At 42.1% G+C, this 20742-nt stretch overlaps 1 protein-coding gene across 2 annotated transcripts; it reads right to left on the reverse strand.

Annotated features, from left to right (window-relative positions):
- Window positions 1–7414: 7414 nt before the first annotated feature.
- On the reverse strand, window positions 7415–20021 carry tra2a (transformer 2 alpha homolog). 2 transcript variants are annotated; one of them, XM_056298256.1, is made up of 9 exons: window positions 15613–20021; window positions 14245–14378; window positions 13883–14042; window positions 13463–13516; window positions 11951–12139; window positions 10283–10398; window positions 8993–9127; window positions 8379–8475; window positions 7415–8175 (listed from the first exon to the last, which is right to left on the reverse strand). In XM_056298256.1, exons 1-9 carry the CDS (start codon window positions 15646–15648, stop codon window positions 8134–8136), a joined length of 963 nt encoding a protein of 320 aa, XP_056154231.1. In that variant the 5' UTR covers window positions 15649–20021; the 3' UTR covers window positions 7415–8133. The 2 variants fall into 2 exon arrangements, with proteins under 2 accessions (XP_056154231.1, XP_056154232.1); XM_056298257.1 differs by having other exon boundaries at window positions 8379–8449; window positions 15613–20018.
- Window positions 20022–20742: the final 721 nt, after the last annotated feature.

Genomic DNA, 20742 nt, shown 5'->3' on the forward strand with positions numbered 1-20742 from the left:
TTCGGTCAAGCCACAGATAGTTTGAACTGGCAAACCTCGATGCGTTTATTGCGCTCCCTGGCCCCTCTCTCTCTCTCTCTCTCGCTCTCTCTCTCTCTCTCTCTCTCCCCCCTCTCTCGCTCCCTTTCTCTCTCTATCGCGCAAGAAAAAAAAAATAAATTCTCAGTTGTTTAATCCCGTATCTCCAATGATGGCGGGCTTTATTGAAATGGAGGAGAAACTACTTTCAGTCTTCCTCCAAACCCCGTTGCAGTGAGACTGAAACTGTCACACACGGTGAAGCTCGCGTCCGCTTCTGAGTAAAGCCAAGAAGAAGAAAGCGGACGAAAGAAAAAAAAATCCACGGCAATTCCGGTTTTTTTTTTTGAATGAGCCACGTGTTCAAACTACAAATCAACCCCACACGTGAGGAATCCCAATTGCTCAATTAAGTGTTTTGGGATTGGGAAAATTGCACGGGAATCTGGGGTGGGGACAGCAGAGGGGAGTGCAGAAAAAAGGAGGGGAGGACTGGATTGGTGTAGGGGAAAAAACCTGGCGAGCGATGTGTGTTGAGGGATTCCGTGAGAACCCAGTGTGTCTTTTACTAGAATCACATTCGTGTGCCTTTCTCTGCAAAGCCTCGCCTCTCATTGGTCGGCTGCGAAATAGTAAAACGGCGGAGCGCTCACGCACGCCCATAGCAGGGGGACAGAGATATTGCGGGGGCTTGCACGCAAGCGAAGTGCGGCTGTGGTTGTAGGAGTGCTACGCGGATGTCACAGCAGAAGGAAGGGGGTGGGGCCATTCATTAATGATATTGCATTATATTGTCAAATTGTATGCATTTCGACAAGTAGCCAACATTAGAGGAATCTGCAACGGGGAGGGCCCTGTGTGGCTTCCTGGGCCCACAGTCAATATGGGAATGACACGTAGGCTACTACTGTCCAAATGACGACATCCATCTTCTCTAACAAGACTGGGGCCATTCCCTTCTTGTGATCGATCCACAAATTCAAAATCCAACCGCACGTTCGTGGTCATGCAAAAAAAAAGAAGAAGAGGAAGTGTTGAAGATGTGTCGTTGGGCGACGTATCTGGTGCCACACCAACTTTGAGTTCATTTGGTAACTTGTAAAAAGCGCTGGCCATGCCGGCTCACTGCATATGGCGGATCTTCTCTCCCATACCTCCGGCATGGATGTGTGCATGGTCTGCAAAGAGGGAGGGGTCTCAGACAGAGAAGTGCCCCTAGCGTCAATACTTAACGTACACTCCATACAACCAGAACTGGAATACACGTTCGAAACGGGCTTGTTTCACAACAACCAGTGCGATAATGGAGGGATCATGCAGTCACGGCTAAAGGCCGGCAGGTTACTCGTAGGTCACCCTACGACTGAGTTGGATGGTTTTCAGAGATTATCAAATATAACCCGGTTGGCAGCATACAGCCGAATAAATATTCAACCAGGATTGGTTCAAGATTTTCAACGTCAATTTTACATGTTGGTTCACGCCGAGAGAATCCACCGAGGTACATTATTGCACTTCCCAGCCGGGTTTGGAGCACGTGTTGCATAATAGGAAGAGTAGGAAGGCTATAATTCATCATCTTAATGGGGACTGTTTTATATTTACTCACATTTACTCCTGGGTACTCCTGGCAAAACCGTATAGCTCTAACTGAGGAAGTAGGCTATTTTTATGTTCCTATTTATTTACACTTGCTTTAGCCCACCTCACAGCCTCATTGACGAGGCTAGTATATTAACAATTTTCTATGATAGCTCACATTATATATCTAATTTTATATAAATCTCCAATTTAACATCCACCCCTGACGCTCAAGAAAGTTCAGCCTATTAAAAGCATGGGTGGATATGTTTAACCTACATATACGCAACAGTTACCATGACAGCATATTATTTCAACCAAAATCTGTCTTTTCTCATGGTGGGCTGCATCTTGCGTGTACGAATGAGGGCATATCTCAAATATTTCCGCGCACAACATAAAGCGTATATGTACCCCTTCACTGCTAAAAACAAGCCCACCATTGCAACAGGAGTCGAGATGTGTATGTGTGTCTGTGTGTGTGTATGTGTGTGTGGCTGACATTGCAGCCTGCCCTGTCTGCGTTTCTTAGAGCAGATGAATAGGTGTGCCTGCTCATGTAAGGAGGGCTATAGCAGCTTGGTTTTTGTGCAGGCCTTGTTCCCAGTGGCACAGACTGGGACCATCGCCGTCACAATGGGTTACTCCTCCGCCGCTGAACAAACACAGAGTGCGCTGCCATTGGTCGGAGAGGCCAGCCAATCACAGCACTCCAGACTCGTTCCCTACTACTCCGGCTGGCTTGGCCTCAACGCGGCCATTCATTGGCTGCCGGGAGCTGCTGTTCTATATGAATCAACGCGCGAATCATACGTGTATTTCTCCATATTTTTACAAGTTTGCGTCCTCGTCACCCTTCACCCATCTAACAAAACATCAGCCGACCACAGGATATAAATAACTAGTCTCTTGGTTTTGGGGTGAATTGATGGAGTTTACTTATTGTCTGTTTGATGGTAACTCGACAAAGAATTAAAAAGTTAAATCAATGAAATGCACGTTAAGTCTGTTTATTTTTTTAAAAGCTGTTTCCTTGTTCTGTAATTCGATTTAAACTCCAAGGTGCAGATATGTGTCCTGGCAGTAGGCATTTTCTCTGAGCTAGATCACACAGGTTGCCTCATTTCTGGGCATACATACGTATACAGCGAGGAATTAACTCCAGCCTAACGCGTTTCCATCGGCCTAGTTAGGCGTAGACAATTTTTTACATCTTGGTTAATGCGACCGAAACGACTTGTGCACCACGGGAAATAACGAAATGCTAATACGCCAAAGTTAATGTGCGAACTTGCTATCACGTTTTCACACATTTATATTATCAATCCATACATACGGAGATAAGTCGATGCGGGATCAGCATCGGCGTTATCCGTTTTAAAATGAAACAATGCATGCATGCATGCAGCCCTCCTTCCTCCGCGGCTCTCGGCGTGCAGCCCCCATGCAAGGCGCAGGAGTGAATGTATCGCTGTGGAATGTACAGAAAGTCTCCCCGCCCCCATCCGCGCGACTGCAGTATGGCCAAATTCCATAAGGTTAAACTCACATAAAGTTTCAGACTGGGCTTCATGTTTTAAGTGGGCTAATTTCTGCGCTTTTTATGAACAGATCAATCCAGCAACAACCCAAAAAAAAAATCGATCCGATTTGACACAGTCACAGAGAGGACATTTTTCCAGAGAAAGAAACATTGTTTGAGATGAAGGGTTGTGTGTTAAAATAGCCCAACTTTTTGGCTGCCATTGGCCTCACTCCAAGGTATAGAATGGCTACGTCGTAAAACGCAAGGTCTCGTTTTCCTTTAGGGCTGCACGCGCGTCAATGGATTCAATCATCTGGTGAGGATTATTTATTTATTAATGTATGTATTTGTTGTTGGACGAATGGTCTATCTCGTTGTTCCCCCCCACCCCCACTATATTTCCAACGGAAACCACTGACTGCCTGCCTTTGGCCAGAATGTATGGAAACACTGTCGTGAACGCCATATTGACGAGTGTTGAGATTAATATAAAAGCCCAAAACGTGTGGAAACACTGTTAATTACCGATGTAATAACAGGTTTTACACATGCAAACGGTGTATATTTGTATCTTCTGGTTTCATACTGGCTACCATAGAGGTTTCCTAAATAAATAAAAAAAGTAGGATTTATCTTTTCCCCTTGTTTCCTTATGGGGTGGCACCCTTCACCTCATTAGAAAATGGCGGTTTTATGCCCCTGAAAACACACAGCAAAGGGCATTTATTTCTTTATTTGTCCTAATGAAGTTGTGCTAAATGACCATTTGTAAATTGTCAGAATTGACAACTCGTGTACCTTGCACATAAAAGGGCAAGGCTCGTGAGGAAATGAGACTTTAATGATACCTTTTTTTATTGTTTCTGGCTACTCTCATTGCAAACTCAAAAATGCATTTATTTGCAAAAAACAACAACTGTTTGCCTAATTAAATCCAATTGTAACATGGGAAATGTTTTAAATGTAGACATTCTTTGAAGGAGAGAAATTGTTTTCTTTGAAACAAAACGGTATTAATTGCTGATCTATGTGCAAACTCGAGTCGCTGCCTGACGCTTGTGAAATACACTGATTGCAAGTACGTCGTATAGGGGTGGATTTGATGCACAATGTCAACAAAAAAGTTGTCTTAAACGCGAATTTAGTTTTTTCTTCATTAATGATGCCTGAATATTGATTTTTTTATCATTAACAACTGTTGATTGTTGTTGGGTATCCCTGGCACTGTGCATTTTATCTGGTTATATTAGCACCATATCCAGATGAAGTGCAGAGGCCTGGTTAAATAAGAGGACTGCAGCACACTGGAGTCACATGGATATTTGTGCAGTCGTGGCCTAAATGGCCATCTTCTCCAGCCCCATGTTGGAGCCGTCTGTGGTCTCCTGCTGGCTGCTGTTATCTCATTGTTGACCCACCTGGGTGTGATGTTTGATTGGTTACAATGTGACTTTCTATGGGGATGTGTCTTGTGTTAACAGCTCCAAGTCAATGCATACCTTGGATATTTTCCTGAGGTGCATTGTTTTCTAGAAAGAAGGCGTGATTAGCTATGCCTGAAGTTTAAATGCCTCTAATTTCACATTACGTTATATTTATTTCAGACCTGAAATGCCTGATGTGCCGAGTCTGGGATGGCGTATGGAGTATGGGTGTTCATTCTGCCACAGGTGGAATATAGTCTCTGCAGATTTCTCATTGGTGACGTGTAATTGTTATTGCTAACAATGCCGTTTTCCATTGAAGACATATTGTTAAGATTGATGAGTTGAAACAACAGTGTTGGAGTTAAGCACCTGTTGCAAAAATTGTAAATGGTTTGCACAATTAGTTTTATTACAGTATTGCAAATCTTTCCTGTTTACCTGATGCATGTTTTAGACAGGGTTTATCAATATGCAGTAAACGGATGTATCATCGCATAGCAATCATCTTTTTCCTCTGCCTATACTGAGATGTGCAAACAGGCATGTGCTCTCATTATGAATTTCAAACAGCTTGCATATGGATACTGAAACTTTTATTTCTGTGTTGTAACATATGGCCAACTATTTAACTTCTTTAATAAACCTCTGGCTCAAGAAGAAAACTTATTTCTCGACTTCTTGCTGTTCCTTTGTGATGTTTGCATGCCTCCAAGTGCTCACTTTTTCTCAGGTACAAGAGCTGACTGAATATTTCATGATGCTCTCAATTATGTGTGTTTCAGAAAGTGTCATCTGATTGGCAGCGTAGAATGGTGAAAAGGGCCCGCTGGTAAATTAATATAGGGGTCATGTGAGCTTTTAAAGTAATCAATATGCCACTGAAACATGTAACTGATGAACAAAGTAATTAGCTCAGGGTGACTGCAGCAAACACTTGCTAAATTTGGTCCCTCTAAAGTCATCCTCTCCATCTAGGGCTCACAGGTGTGAGCACACAAGGTGTTTGGTGTGTTTCTACATTTTCCGCCCGTCTTCATGCACTCCATAGCATCCGACAGTACGTTTCTAAAGGCAAACTGCTGCTTGTTCACCTTCAAACATTGCTCCATGGTTTATGGTCGCAGACTTGTTCCGATTGCTGATCGATAAGCTGTGAGCCACAGGTTGATATTGAATGTTTTGGGAATGCTAAGAGGGGGTGGAAATGGTCATTTTTACATGCTATCAGCACCATAGCGCCACATGGTCATTTCATCTTTTTTTTTGCTGATGTGAGTTACAAGACATGGATCTTTTTTCCTCCCAGGATGTAATGTCCTACACTGCTAATGTTGGACTTCCTCTGTCCGAAACATGTCTTTTTTTAACGTTAGAGAAATGAGCCCCAAGTCTACCGGAAAGACGTAAGATGCCTTATCAACAAAATAAAACCATCCACCTAATAGATTTTTTTTACTGGGCCATGCCATTGCCACCCACCATCCTGACACCTCCAGTCACTGTGGTCTAGCTGGTGGGAATCCGTTTCAAAAAGCAGAGTATAAAACAAAGCACCAACTCCATATGTTAAATACTCAGGTGTTCAACAATGCATGCACCTGCGCTCTGCAGTAATAATAATAATAATAAAAAGAAGCTGTAACAGACCACTAAAATGTTGTGGGCTTGACATCGGTCCAGAGGACAGTAAACCGGAGTTATATTTTCCAAGTTTTGCAATTTGTTCAACTTAATGCTCTTGATACAAATCATGCTCAAAATGTTTAGCGAATGCTATCAAAACTGCATATCAGTGCTCGGACCTGTGCACAACCAAAATGTGTCCATGGGTCACCATCCACTATGTGACTGTAGGTTCTTTATTGAGAGAGAAGCCACACTTTGACCTTTGTATCCTTCAAACCAGTGGTTAACCAAGGATCCAAGGAATTATCTTTCAAGCCAGTGTAAATGAATGTGTAAATCTAAGGGGCCCCATGATACGTCAGTAGTGATTATTAACCCCGTTTGAGTGAAGCCCCTCACTATTAGGGCTAAGGTCCTCTGATAGAGAGTTCATTTCTTCAGGCTTACTCCTGTGATGTGTGACTTCAACATGGTGGAAGCATTCCAGCCCATCAACCTTTATCTCACTGAAATAGAAAACTGCACCCTGGTTTATCACATCCACATCAGCCAACCGACTGAACCTTGGGGTGAAAACTCCAAAATTTCCGTCAAAGCCGTGTTCACCTTCACACTTAGCTCCTTTCCACTTGTGAAACACACACTTGGTAAGTTTAAACAAGTTCACCAATTATGCCGCGTCGAAGCAGAGGTGCAGCATTCAAAGTTAATTCACCTGAAACTTTCGCACGTTGCTGTTGAAAGTATTTGAGATGCGACCCTTGGCGTTACATTATGAGTGAGCTTAATTGTGAACCTCCACATTTACAACATGGCGCTGGTTGCAACGCTTGCATGAGGATCTGCCTCCAAATCAACTGTTCACAACTTAACAAAAGGCGCTTGAAACACAGTCCGTTTTGTGAATATTCGACCTCACGGATGAAACTTATCCAATCGTGTGTGCTTGTGGGTAAGACTCGATCTGTATCATAATCGGCGACTAAGGCCCGATAATAAGCGCAAAACACCAAATGCAAGTGTGTCCTGGTGTGAAAGAAGATCGAGAAGAAGCTGGATCTTAATTTGTGGGCATTAACTTATATTCTGGGCAGAATTGGCACTAGCATCGTTCTGCCAAACTCCTAATGCATTCTCTCACCTCTCCCACGCCGTCTTTCTTAACTTGCACCTATGAAACAGAATCCAAATTCATTTTTATGCACATCGAATCAGAAACCACCTTAAAACATTTTAGAGCTGTCTTTTTCTTTTTTTAATACAAAGAAGCAACATAAAATACACGAAAATAAGAATCTCTAGAGGTACTCAAATGTTGACTTAAACTGAAAAAAAAAAAATGGACTTACAATGTGGACAAGGACCCAACTGTTGATCTTTAAATTAGACTTCATGTTACAGCCTTGATCTAGATACGTTGATCAGTTCAGCTGGTAACAAATACCTTTAATTACATTTTTAAAAATGTGGGGTTTTTTTTTTCTTCCATTTCCTTGCACAACGACAGCTGTAAATACCGCCAATCCTTTAGATCAATTTCCTGAAAAATAAAATAACAAACCCTGTACATGATTTCTTTCTTCCTTATAACAAATTTTATCAGAGGTTAACAGAATAGGTCGAAAAAAATATTACCATTATCCCTAAATATAAATCATTGCTTATGCAAAAGGAAGAAAGATTGATGGAACGAGGGTTTGGGCCTTGGGAAACTAAAAAAACCCCAAAACAAAACAAAAAAGAAAATGCCCAACGTCACCATTGGTTGTTCTGTGCTTTGCCCACACTGAAAATGGATGCTTGGGAAAAGATTTTAACACACCAAAAGCATGTAAACAAAAGACGACCTCAAACGTTAGAGAGTTCTGACTTATTAATGTAGATTTGAGCCATCTTAAAAATGCCTCAAAATTGCCCCTCAAAACAAATGCTGATGAGTCCGACAGCAGTGACGAATCATCGGAGTCCAAGTGTTGAAAGAAGCAGCTTAATATCGTCCTGGAAAGAACAAAATCGAGGTCACATTAGTACCAGGAGAACTCATGACAGCATTTTAATTATGCCATTTCACTCTGAGCAGCGAGAAAAATATCTCCGTTTGTTTGGACAGGCATAATAAAAGGGTAGCCTAATTCAAAATTTTAAGTAAATGATATGAATGTAGACCGCCTAGTTGTGTGTGTGTGTGTCTCTGTACTTACGTGGACTGTAGGAGCGGGACCGTGAGCGAGACCTGTATCGACTGTAGTAGGGGGATGGAGAGCGTCTGCGACTGCAGAGACAAAAGAAAAACGAATGCTACCCCTAACTTAACAGGTTAACATCTTTATGCATGCTCAATAATCCAGGTAAGAAAATCCAAGTAAGTTGAATCAGTTCATCTGGACACAACGTTTATAGAGAGAAATGTTTCATCACTCATCTAAGTGACTTCTTCAGTCTCAACTGACTGCAGGTATCCCCACCCTTATAAACAATACAGTTGCATAACAACCGAAAACAACGATTGGTTCCATTTGCAAATTGCAGTAAGCATTAACTAGAGTTACAATGGCTATGTGGACTATTCACGGAGGATGGGGGAATAGTTGCAATAACACCATTGTAAGAGGGCGACATGTGTACTCTTAGCCACCCCCCACCCCCCCCGGTTCAGGGATGGTCGTTACCTCTTCACATAGATAGCCTCTTTGACTCCCCGTTCACTGATTCCTGATTCAACTGTCTTTGATTAACAGGTTATGCTAACAAACAGTTAAGGCTTACATTTGCTGTCATTGCAGCTCACCATTTGGGTCTCAGGTAACTTACTCACCTGTACCTGTAGTCGTACTCATCGTATCTGTCGTAACCGCGGTCGCAGCCACGGTCATAATACGAGTCTCTGCCTCTCCTGCCTCCACTGCTGCTGCCGCCACCACCACCACCTCCACCACCACCACCACCGTTGCTGAAAAAGAGAGAATAAACATTACATGACTTCCAAGTATCCATACAACTGACAGAGGGCTGTGTCAAAGTAAACACAAATTATCTTATTTCGCAAAAACGCTTTTCCTAAGATCAAAGAAAGTTGAATTAGTTCATCTGGACACAATGTTTATTGACAGAAATGTTTCATCACTCATCTAAGTGACATCTTCAGTCTAAACTGACTGCAGGTATCCTCACCCTTATAAACAATACAGTTGCATAATGACCGAAATCAACTCAGTTTCATATGCAAATAGGTGTGACTATTAACTAGAGTTTCAATGGCCATGTGTGCTATTCAGATTTTTTTTTGGATTCTGAGATACTTTATTGATCTCCGTTGGGAAATTCCTCTCATTTCACCCATCCTAGCTGTGTAGCTAGGAACAGTGGGCAGCTGCTGTGCAGCACATGAGGACCAACTCCAGTTCATCTTGCCATGCCTGTATTAACCCTAACAAGCATGTCTTTTTGATAGCAGGGGAAACCGGAGCACCCGGAGAAAACACACCGCAGACACGGGGAAAACATGGAAACTCCACACAGAGAACACCCTGGGATGACTCCCAAGGTTCGACAACCCCAGGGTTCGAACCCAGGACCTTCTTCTTCGCTCATTTCATTTTTAACATGTGCCTGCACATTGTTTTTAATGACAATAAATTGAATTTAATTCTTGCTGTAAGGCAATAACACTGACCACTGCGCCACCCAATGATTTGGGAATGTATGCAATCACAGCATTGTAAGATGGCGACAGATGTACCCCTCCCCCCTCGGTTCAGGGATGGTCGTTCCCTCTTCACATAGATGGCCTCTTTGACTCCCTGTTCACTGATTCCTGATTCAAATTGAACGGATTTAACTTTCTTTGATTAACAGGCTAACAAACAGTGAAGGCTTACATTTGTTATGTCATATCTTTTCCTAAGACATTCAAGGTAAGTGTCACAGTATGACCAGACTGCTCTCCAACCCAAAAAGCATGTGTCCTTCTCTCCCAAGTGCATTTATACTTCACTTGGAAATACTTGCATGCTTGGGCGAAAAAGAAAAAAAAAAAGAAGAAAAAAGGAACCAAGATGCAAAAAAAAAAAAAAAGGAACCAAAAAGGAACATTATCTGTCCTTACTGTGTTGGTCGACCCATGTAGATTCCTGGTGTGGGGGTGTGGGGTCGCTTTGTAATGGAATAATCCACTCTGATGCGCCTCCCGTCTAGCTCCATGCCATTGGCTCTCTCCATTGCCTGGGGAACAGAAGAGGGTGGAAAAGACAAAGCCGCTATCAAATCTCTTACATTCTGATAAGGAGTTGTAAACTGCAGACTGACCAACATGACCAAAAGCAACACGGCGAAAAAGGCATATGGGATGTAATATGTAAGACTGCTGACACCTAGTGGACTGCTTCGGTAACCACACAGCTGAAAACCTGTATGATCTACAATTATGATATGAATGACACGTAACACACATGTGAAGTTGCTTATGTCCATAAAATGAAAGGAAACTTGTAAAGCCACCATTAGCAGAACCATATTAAGATATACTTGAGAAAATTCAATATTTTTTGCTTAGCTTAACCAGTCTCAAATCAAGTCTTCGAGACACACCTGTATGCTGGTTTTCTATTCTAACAGGTAGTTTTTCCCACCTCCAATAAGGGAGCTTTTAGACCTGGAACAGGTGAATGTAATTAAAAAAGGAAAATTTCACAGCAAATAAGTGCTGGTGGTCAATCTAGTCTTTTAAATACTGGAGCCACTTCGGTGCAATTCATTTTAACACAACACGCATTTGACAGTTGTTTTACATTGCTTACATGTAACAGTATGCATTGCATGAGAATTTCTAAGTGGCTGAGATTAGAGAATGAACATCTCAGCCTTGAGCAACCTTGTAGTTCTTCCACCATCAACAGATGTCAATAGTTGTGTTTCCATAAATTGTCGAGTGAATTTTAAGCAACGTTTTGAAATGTCACAAAAGGGAACCCCCCCCCCAAAAAAACAAAAATGTGTTTCCATCAACTGGTTTGGAGCGAATAAACTAGGCTACACAAGGTGTTGTTTCGTTAGAAGTTGGCAGTGTAGGCTACATTATGCACAGCTGTAATAAACAGAGTAGAAGTAGAGGTTGCGACACAGAACCAAAACAAGTCGCCTTGGCAATCTACGAGAGAAAATGGAGGTCTTCTGGAATTTGTTTCAATTGGGAAAGTTGTAATTATTCTTTCATGTCAGCAGTTATTGGCAATGTTTCATGCTGTCCAGAGATGAAGACAAAGAAATGCACTTTATGAGAATATCTGGGAAGATGCTGACAGTGGAAACAGCTCATCAGTCATGTGAGTTAAACGTTTGCTACATCAGAACTTATTCGGCAAAGGTGTTTCCATATCCCATTTAGCGCATTAACTTTTTCAAAAAAGGCAAAAACCACCTCCACTTGTGGAAAACTTGTGGAAAATGTAAGTTTTTTTCGACTTTTTAAACCTTTTCTAATGAGATACTTCAAAACGACTTAGTTATGGAAACACGACTAGTGGAAGTAAGCCAGTTTGCTATGAGGGCTACAGAAATACAGACAACACTGGCAAATATTGTGTACATTACAGAGATTCCCCCACTAGGATTAATAAATGGAAGTAAGGCTGAAAATTGGCAAAACTTCCCTTCAAATAACTGGCAGAAATGAAGACCAGCAGCACAATGGTAACTGAGGACCAGATTGAAAACTACTGGCCTAAACCATACCTCAAATAATGTAATGATGACACTAACCAAGTTTAAGCCATACCTCTTTGGAATCGTCAATCCTCTCAAAATAAACAAATGCAAAGCCACGGGAGCGACCGGTACGCTGGTCGTAGACCACATTGACCCCAGCCAGAGGGCCGTAGCGAGAGAAGACCTCTTTCAAATCGCGCTCTGTAGTGTACAGGCTCAGGCCAAACACCCCTAGGCAGGTGCTGGGGTCGGGATTTGCCTAGAAAAGCAAAAATATTGGTTAGACTCCAGTGTGGCTGGCCTCAAACACCACAACCCCACTTAGCCAGCAAGGAATTGCATGCCATTATGAATACATGCACAGCATTGTTTTATTTGTTTGAGACATTGGGAACAAAGACAACAGGGTGGCTTATCCCCAACATCAGCTAAGAAAAAGAACGGGGTGTTAGGGAAAAAAATGAATAATGGAAGGTAGGATGTGAAATGGGAATTTCTATTGTCAAAAGTTGGCCATTAATGATGTTATGATACCCAAGACACCATGTCTCTGGGCTGTACCCAGTAGGGAAGTTTGTTTGATTTTTATACAGGAGATGGTGGGAAAACTAATTTAAGTTACATTACATTTCTATACACGTGCTCGGAGTGGGACAACACGCATGAATATATATGTATTCAATGGCAAAATCATAATTATTCAGTAAAATAATCACGCAAACCAAACTAGCTGGATTTGTGGGAAAACATATTTTTGACACCTGCCCAAAAAAAAAAACAAAAAAAAAAACTTTACATTCTAAATAAATGCTTAACCAAAGTTTAATACTTTGGGAACAACGTCAAGACGTTAGTGTGTTCTCATACTCAGAGCTTGAAAAATAATGCCGTACCAGACAGCAAACAGAAAAGCTAAGAGCACCTTTAGTTCGACCTGGAAGGAGTGGGAAACAGGAAGGTGGAGCAAGGCAGTGTCGGGTGAAGCTGAACGACTTTAAAGAGCAACGGCTTAATAAGCTGCAATTTGCTTTATTGCTTTGATCCATTGCATGCATGCGGCTCGAGTGCTGCCGTAAGACACGGGGCACAATTAATATTCCTTAGTGAAAATAGCCCCTCTATGGCTTTAACAGTGTATTCAAATGATAGCCAAGTCCCCTATTAAGACTAGACATTTAATTCGTTTGATCATTTAAGCACCTCATGCAACTTTTTAAGCAATTCTATATACCTGGCAGTGAAGAAACGTGAGACAAACATTTTAGCCCCTAAGGGTATACCATCACCCCTCCGTTCTGCCCACAGGGTTACCAGTCCGTGCTCAGGATGTGAACTTCACTTCATGATAGTTTTTAATAACCCCATTTGACATATTTTCAAAAACATGTTACTCAGAAAGGCTATATCAACTTTACAAAAATATCCCATGTGCTCATCATTTGCTTTTGAACATTTCCACACAAATCCTGTATCACACGGTCTTGCCATTTTCAAAATTCCTCACAAGAGAGGGGCGGTCACATGTTCTGTATAATAAACAATGCATTTCTCTTTTGTCCAATAAGTAAGAAAGTCCACATACCCTAGTATCAGCACCACTGCCATGACTGTTTGTTTCTTTTCTGAAGTCACGGCTCTATTAATGTAATGAAGAAAGGGGGGGTTAATTAAAGGGGTTATTAAATGATACATCAAACCGTTTCACCAAAGCTTCAGTCAGAATCATCTGAAAAATTGCTTCCTTATGAGTAAAATTCAAAGTCGTTTGCACCCGAGTTAAAAACTTAACTTATTTCCCCTGTGCATGAATTTCATTTAATGCAAATCATGCAGAATTTCCTATGCATGCCTCTCTCTCATTAACATGTGCCAAAGAGGTTTGTTGCATGTATTGCAAAACCTAAAAGAAAAAAAAAACATAAAAAAAGAACAAAAGACACAAAATGCCCCTCGATCCACCTATCTACGGTGACTTCACTCCATCCTAACTCACCACACTCACCCTGCTGCCAGTGTGACGGCGGCGGTTGGACATTGGAGACGTACTTTGGCTTCTCCGCCGGCGGTAGTCAGGGCTGTAGGAGCGGGAGTGGGACTTCCTACGGTGAGAGCGGGAGCGAGAGCGGCTGTAGCGGTGGTTGGAGTGCCGCCGAGAGTGTGACCTGCAAAGTGACGAGGAACAGGAACAGAAGGAGGCGGATGGTTCGGAACCCAAGAGATAGAAGCAGAGGCAGAGACCAAAGAAGAAGAAATGGTTGGTTGAACAGAATAACACACCTTTTAAAAAACAGGATGGCACATCCGTTACATGGTTTGCTCGGCGGACGTCAGTGAGTAAGAAAATAGCAGACTGCCAAAGCGTACCTGGATTTAGAACGAGAATGGGATCTGGACTCAGAGCGTTTGGAGGCCTGGGATGGACTCAGGGAGCCAGACCTACTCTCCGACTTGACCCGAGCTGGACTCCCACGGTCCGATTTAGAAGGGGAGCGGGACTCCTGTTATCAAGGAGTGCATCAACAACACTCTTATAGACAAAAACAAACAAACGAAACAAACAAAAGAAAAAAACCCCACCCATACTGCCACATACATGCAAAGTCAAGCATATGAGTATGTTGCACACACCCACTCACATTTTCCAGTGTACAATCTATATACTGCAAAGAAAAGAGGTTAGTAAAATTATTCATTTTAATTAATAAATATGGATTACAGTCATTGTTAACACCATGGCACAATGTAAAATTACAGCTTTGGTGTATTGACTTCTTTGCCCACCTGGGCCATAAGGGAATACTAATGTTAACATGCATTTCCATTAGAGAGCAGGTAAAGAACAGATATTTTGAACATAAATGGTTTATTTACTTAACCTAGAGACACATTCATTCTTCCAGATTCTTTATACGCTACAGCCTTCTCTCAGGATTTCTATTGTTCTTCATTCTTCTTTTTTTCAGTTTTCTTATTTTCTGACGCCAGGTCTGTTTCTCCCTCCATCCCCCAAATTCATATCAGTTTCATTTTTAGCCATTACTCTGCAAGTTTCCGCCACATTTTCCTCCCTTTCCGCTTATGTTCTGCTCTGTAAATGTTTTCATTTTTCATTAGCCTTCTTTTATCTTGAATATTTTCTTCCACATTCTTGGATAAAACTCTTCAAATCCTTCACGATCAATAACCTTAATGAAAAAAAGAACATTCAATAAAATTAAGGTCATGGGCTTATTGAAAAGTAAAGATCTTAAGTGAAAAAATAAACGACTTGACACTAAATGCAGTACAATTATAGTGATGCTAACAGCAATTACAATTTCAGAAGAGGCAAGAGAGAAAACCAGTTTTAACTACCCGACATGTTCAGTTATTACTACATAGCAGCTTCAGCTTTAACGTGAGATGCAAAATAAATCACTCGAGTTCCTAGCTGAGCATTGACCAGACAGCAAAACTAACACCAGCATGGTCGCTGTGGAGTATAATGGTTGTTGTAGCAGCATGAAAAATTCTATTTTAAGTCCCACAGCGTGCTTTGGACACCGTGGTCGAAGTTATCAAATATTCAAGGCATATTTGCTGATTGCAGCAAGTTTAAGGTTAAAAAAAATACATTGCAACTCAGGCTAGCTAACGCTACTCATTCCCCTGCAGCATTTCGCTCGTTAGCAGCAGGACGATGCAGTGAAAGAGAAAAGGGAAAGATTTGACAGCTTTAAAATGGGTATTTACCCGTCCCTCGTAAGGTCCGTCCTCAAAGTCACTCATTGTGTGAGGGAGGGGGGGAATAAAACCACTGCGAAGTGAACCAGATATATTTGGTTTGGCGATCCTTCCGCACCTTTTTGTGCAGTCTGGCGAGAAGATGGCGACCGGGAAAGGGCGGGATCTTGCTTTGTTTACGTACTGCAGAGTGACGTCGACAGGGGCATTCCGCTTTCACGACGCCCCCCTCGAGGCCAAATGTGACTGTGCAAGGCGCATGTGCGAAGCGCCTCGCTTCGTGGTTCACAATAGAAGGACGACCCCCACCAAACTTCTTTTTTCATTTGATTTAATTCAGGGAACGCATGGGGGATTTAAAAGGAATATCATCGAGAAAGATTTTTATACCAGCAGTCGAGGACATCTGAAGATCGTTGTGTTATTCTATGTCAAGTACACAAGAGAGCCAAGAAACCGGAGTCAAATTACATGTAGTGCAAACCTGCATAACCAATAAACATGATTCTGATTTTTTTCCTATATCGATAAAAGAAAATGTCTTCCGCGTGAAGACGGTCTGTATTTATGGGTGCAGAATACTTCGACATCTCTGCGTGGTGGGTGGATGTATTGCTGCCAGTCTACCTCGCCGTTTTCTGCTATGTGAAGTAACGCACATTTATGCTTAATGCGGTAATAGCTGAATCACAATTTAGTAATTTAACAGAAGGCTTTACATCAAAAATATACTTAAGGTCATGACCTCTGGGTAAAGTTTAGAAGCAGCGGAAATGGGCAATTTTGTAATGAACATGACCAGCAACATGTCTTTATGCATGCGCAATGATCCAGGTAAAATCAACTTTGAGTCAGTTCACCTGGACACAACGTTTATTGACAGAAACGTTTCATCACTCATCTAAGTGACCTCTTAAGTCTAAACTGACTGCAGGTATCCCCACCCTTATAAACAATACAGGGGCATAAAGACCGAAACCAACGATCCGTTTCATATGCAAATAGCGTGACAATAAACTAGAGCTACAATGGCCATTTGTACTACTCAGAGGATTGGGGAATGTTTGCAATCACAGCATTGTAAAACGGTGACACATGTATTCTTATCACTGAACGGGGTGGGGGGGCTAAGAGTACATAGTACATCTGTCACCATCTTACAGTGCTGTGATTGCAACTATTCCCCAATCGTCTGTGAATAGCGCACATGGCCAGCGTAACTATATTTGCATATGAAAGGGATCGTTGGTTTCGGTCTTTATGCCCCTGTATTGTTTATAAGGGTGGGGATACCTGCAGTCAGACTCAACTTTCTTTAATGACCAGCAACAGATTTGCATCACACATTTTGCTCATTACTAATGTTCCTCACACTGAAAACATGAAAATCCACAACGGATATTCATGGAAATATTGCCTGCCTTCTCTGTTTCAGGGAGATGATTACGCATCATCAACTTCGTGAGCATAGGAAACATTAATTCTGCTCTTGGGCTGGACCTCCTGACATGTTTTGGTAGTATGCTCTCCGTCACTCTGCCTATTTAGTAGAAAAGACTTCCAGGGTCAGTCTCAAAAAAGGCAGCGTGACATCCACCCTGCAAAACGTCACTAAGATGTAAAGCTGAATGAGACCACGATTTTAAGAGAATCTCTAGAGTCACAGTGTACCATGAGCTCTGAACATGTGTCATAGCAAGAGCTCAGCCATCTTAACAGCACTACAGGGCTAAATGTTTACCAAACATTACATTCAGTCTTTTCCACATCAAAATAAATCAGTGCCCTGCATGAGGTGTACTTTTTTCTGGGATAGTCATTAATGAAACGAAACAACAGTTTCCAATACATGAAAACAAATGAACGGCCATCCAGCCCATCACAGCCATTTGACCAACCCACCAGGCCAGGGGAGAGAAAACAGTTCAGTATGGTAAATTTACGTGCGTGCGTTCAGAAAACGCAGCTTTTGTCACTCGCCACTGGCATTGATAACAGATTAGGGAATAATAGATCAGGGGTATTTAACTAGTTAGTAATGTGAAGTTTTCTTTTGTAACTTTGTTTTGTTATGTGATGCGCCAGCTAACACTAGTCACTGAACATAAATTTAGATAGGCTATCCTAGTTGTTGTTCTAGCTCAATCATTCCAAATACAAGCCAGGTGGAAAACAAACGTAATGCAAGCTAATGGTAGCTGACATTATTTAGGCAGAAAGCAAGTTAAAATCATAATACACCCCTCTTTGGGGGACATGTCTTGCACTCTTGGTTTACAATGTCTCTTGTCTCAGCAAGCTGCTAATTAGTAAGCTAAGTAGCAGATCCATTTTGGCTAGCTTGAAAGTATGTGCTAGCGTTAGTGATAGTTTGCTAGTGACATCCAATGAGTTTGACACTGTTCAACATTCTCATTGTTGTTTTTGTTACGCAAGATACAGGGAAATTAGAAAACAGTTAAAGGCAGAAGAAGTTTGACTCCCTTTTCAAGTCAAACAGTCACATAAGGAGTTACAGTGAGATGGGCTTGCTATGACTTTGCTTTGGAAGGAAACAGAAAGCTAATGCTGCTTAACAATAGGGTATCTGAATGCTGGTGACTATAGAATTGGGGGAGAAGGGCGTGGTGCTACAATGTACATTTTGAACGCAATATTATTTGCATATTGTGGTGAAGAAAATGTAGAAACGCATGACATTCATTTCGATTTGGCATGTTGTGGAGACTGGAATGGGAGCCAAAGATGGGGGGGGGGTGTTGCGGTGCTCATGTACCACCCCTAGAACCCCCACACTTAAAATCCCTGCTCCCCCCCTGGATACTGGGTTGCAACTGACAGAACAGAAACACAATTCTTAGTCATCAGCACGATGGCAAATAAACATCTACCTCATATTCTACAGACTTCATCTTGCAGGCAAAGTTAAAATACAATTATTAAGCCTTCAAAGGCAGTGCAAATAACTTTCTTTGGATCTTCTTTTCCAGATCTACTAGCCAGCTTAAAGGATAGGTACACTATTCTTCAACCTAAACCTTAATGAAAACATTGTAGGGTATCATTTAGAATCGAAAGATAAAAACTTAACTGCCCAATGACTGCTGGAATAGACTCCAGCATCCCCAAGCCCCTGAGAGCAGGACAAGGGGTTTGGATAATGGATTGATAGATGGATGGTCACTTCAGTCATAAAGAAACTTGCCACTTTGCTTAACAATTTCACTTGGTTTAACACGGTCCAATGGGTAAGCCTTAAAAAAATCTTTTCGAAAATGGGAAGCTCACACTATAATCAACTTGTTATATGCTTATCCAAAATGTTTTCAATGGGAGCAAAATCCGATTTGATTTGGAACAACCTTTTACAGCACATCCCAACCACCAGTACATTTTAACTCTTGAAAGCAAGAAGCAGCTCCATAGCGGCAGCTGTCCTTCCAGAAACCGGCGCAGATTTATCAAGGAAAACGTATTTGAGTAAGTTCAAAATAAAGTCATTTTAAGTTAACAGGAAATTGGTGACTTTTTTTTAAACTGAACATATTAAGATACACGTGAGTCTACTGTCAGCTTCATGTTTTCAAAAAGATGTATAATGGTTTTGATTTAGGTTTGCCAAAGAACCAGCATTGCCAATACTTGACAATTGTTACTGCTGGCTCTGTCTGTCTGCCTGTCAATGCTGATAGGTGTGCTGATACACCTGAAGAAAAAAGAAAAATCAGAGCAATTATTAATATTATCTGCAGGTGTGTTTACCCTGCTATGCCAACATCACAAAATACCAAGAACAAGCCTAGCATGTTTTTAACCCTTACATGGCTTTTAATAGTGCTGCACGATTTGGTGGAAAAAGTCATATTGCGATTATTGTGGACAGTATTGCGATTGCGATATAACAAAAAATGTTATACATATACAAATAATACAAATGTGTATTGTCACGACATGTAGCGACTTTCATTTTGCATGTTTTACACAATACCTCTTTCTGCTCAATGTCGCTGAGCTTGAATCCAAAATATCGCCACAAAAGAGGTCGCATTTTTCCCCCACCAGTTCTTCAGCGTTAACCCGCTCGGTGTCATCGGTATCCATTTTCCCCTTTCTTTCTGGTCTGCGCACAACGCACCAGATAGTCATGTGACCGTAGACAGTACACGCGTCACTGCCTAAACAGTGATTGGTCAGTTCTTAATTATGGGCGTAGATATGCAGATTGCGCACAAACAGCCATTCACACACGCACATTTTATTATTTAATTAAATCGCAGCCTTTTGCGGTTGTATAATTGCACAGGCTGACATCGCGATTGCGATTAATCGTGCAGCACTAGTTTTTAACAAATAGATACCAGCAAACTCATGAAACTGGTCGCAGGGGTCTCCGGCCCTGCTCCTGGAGAGCTATCGTCTTTCCGGTTTTCACTCTAACCCTAACTTAATACATCTGATTCTACCAATTACCTACTTAACAAGACCTTGATTCAATGAATAAATTGAATCAGGTGTGTTAAATTTGGGTTGGGGTGAAAACCGACAGGACGGTAGCCCTCCAGGAGCAGGGTTAGCGACCACTGCTAGGGTTTGAAAAGAAGGACCGCCACTTTATTTTGTCATTACATAACCCCCCCCCCCCCCCAATTGTATCCGGCCAATTACCCCACTCTTCCGAGTCGTCCCGGTCGCTGCTCCACCCCCTCTACCACATGCCTCCTCCAATACATGTGGAGTCGCCAGCCGTTTCTTTTCACCTGACAGTGAGGAGTTTCGCCAGGAGGACGTAGCGCGTGGGAGGATCATGCTACTCCTCCCAGTTTCCCCTCAACCCCGAACTGGCCCCCCGACCGACCAGAGGAGGCGCTAGTGCAGCGACCAGGACACATAACCACATTCGGCTTCCCCCAGACATGGCCGGAGGTAACACAGGGATTTTAACCGGGATCCCCATGTTGGTAGGCAATAGAATAGACCGCTACACTACCCAGACGTGTCATTGTACTCTAAAAACGAATTGTTCTCACAACGAATTTGTTCTCTGCATTTAACCCATCCGATTGTATAGGAGCAGTGGGCAGCTGCAGCGCCCGGGGACCAACTCCAGTTCTTCTTTCCATTGTCTTGCTCAGGTGCACA

This window comes from Lampris incognitus, chromosome 18, assembly GCF_029633865.1.
Source record: "Lampris incognitus isolate fLamInc1 chromosome 18, fLamInc1.hap2, whole genome shotgun sequence".
NCBI lineage: Eukaryota > Metazoa > Chordata > Actinopteri > Lampriformes > Lampridae > Lampris > Lampris incognitus.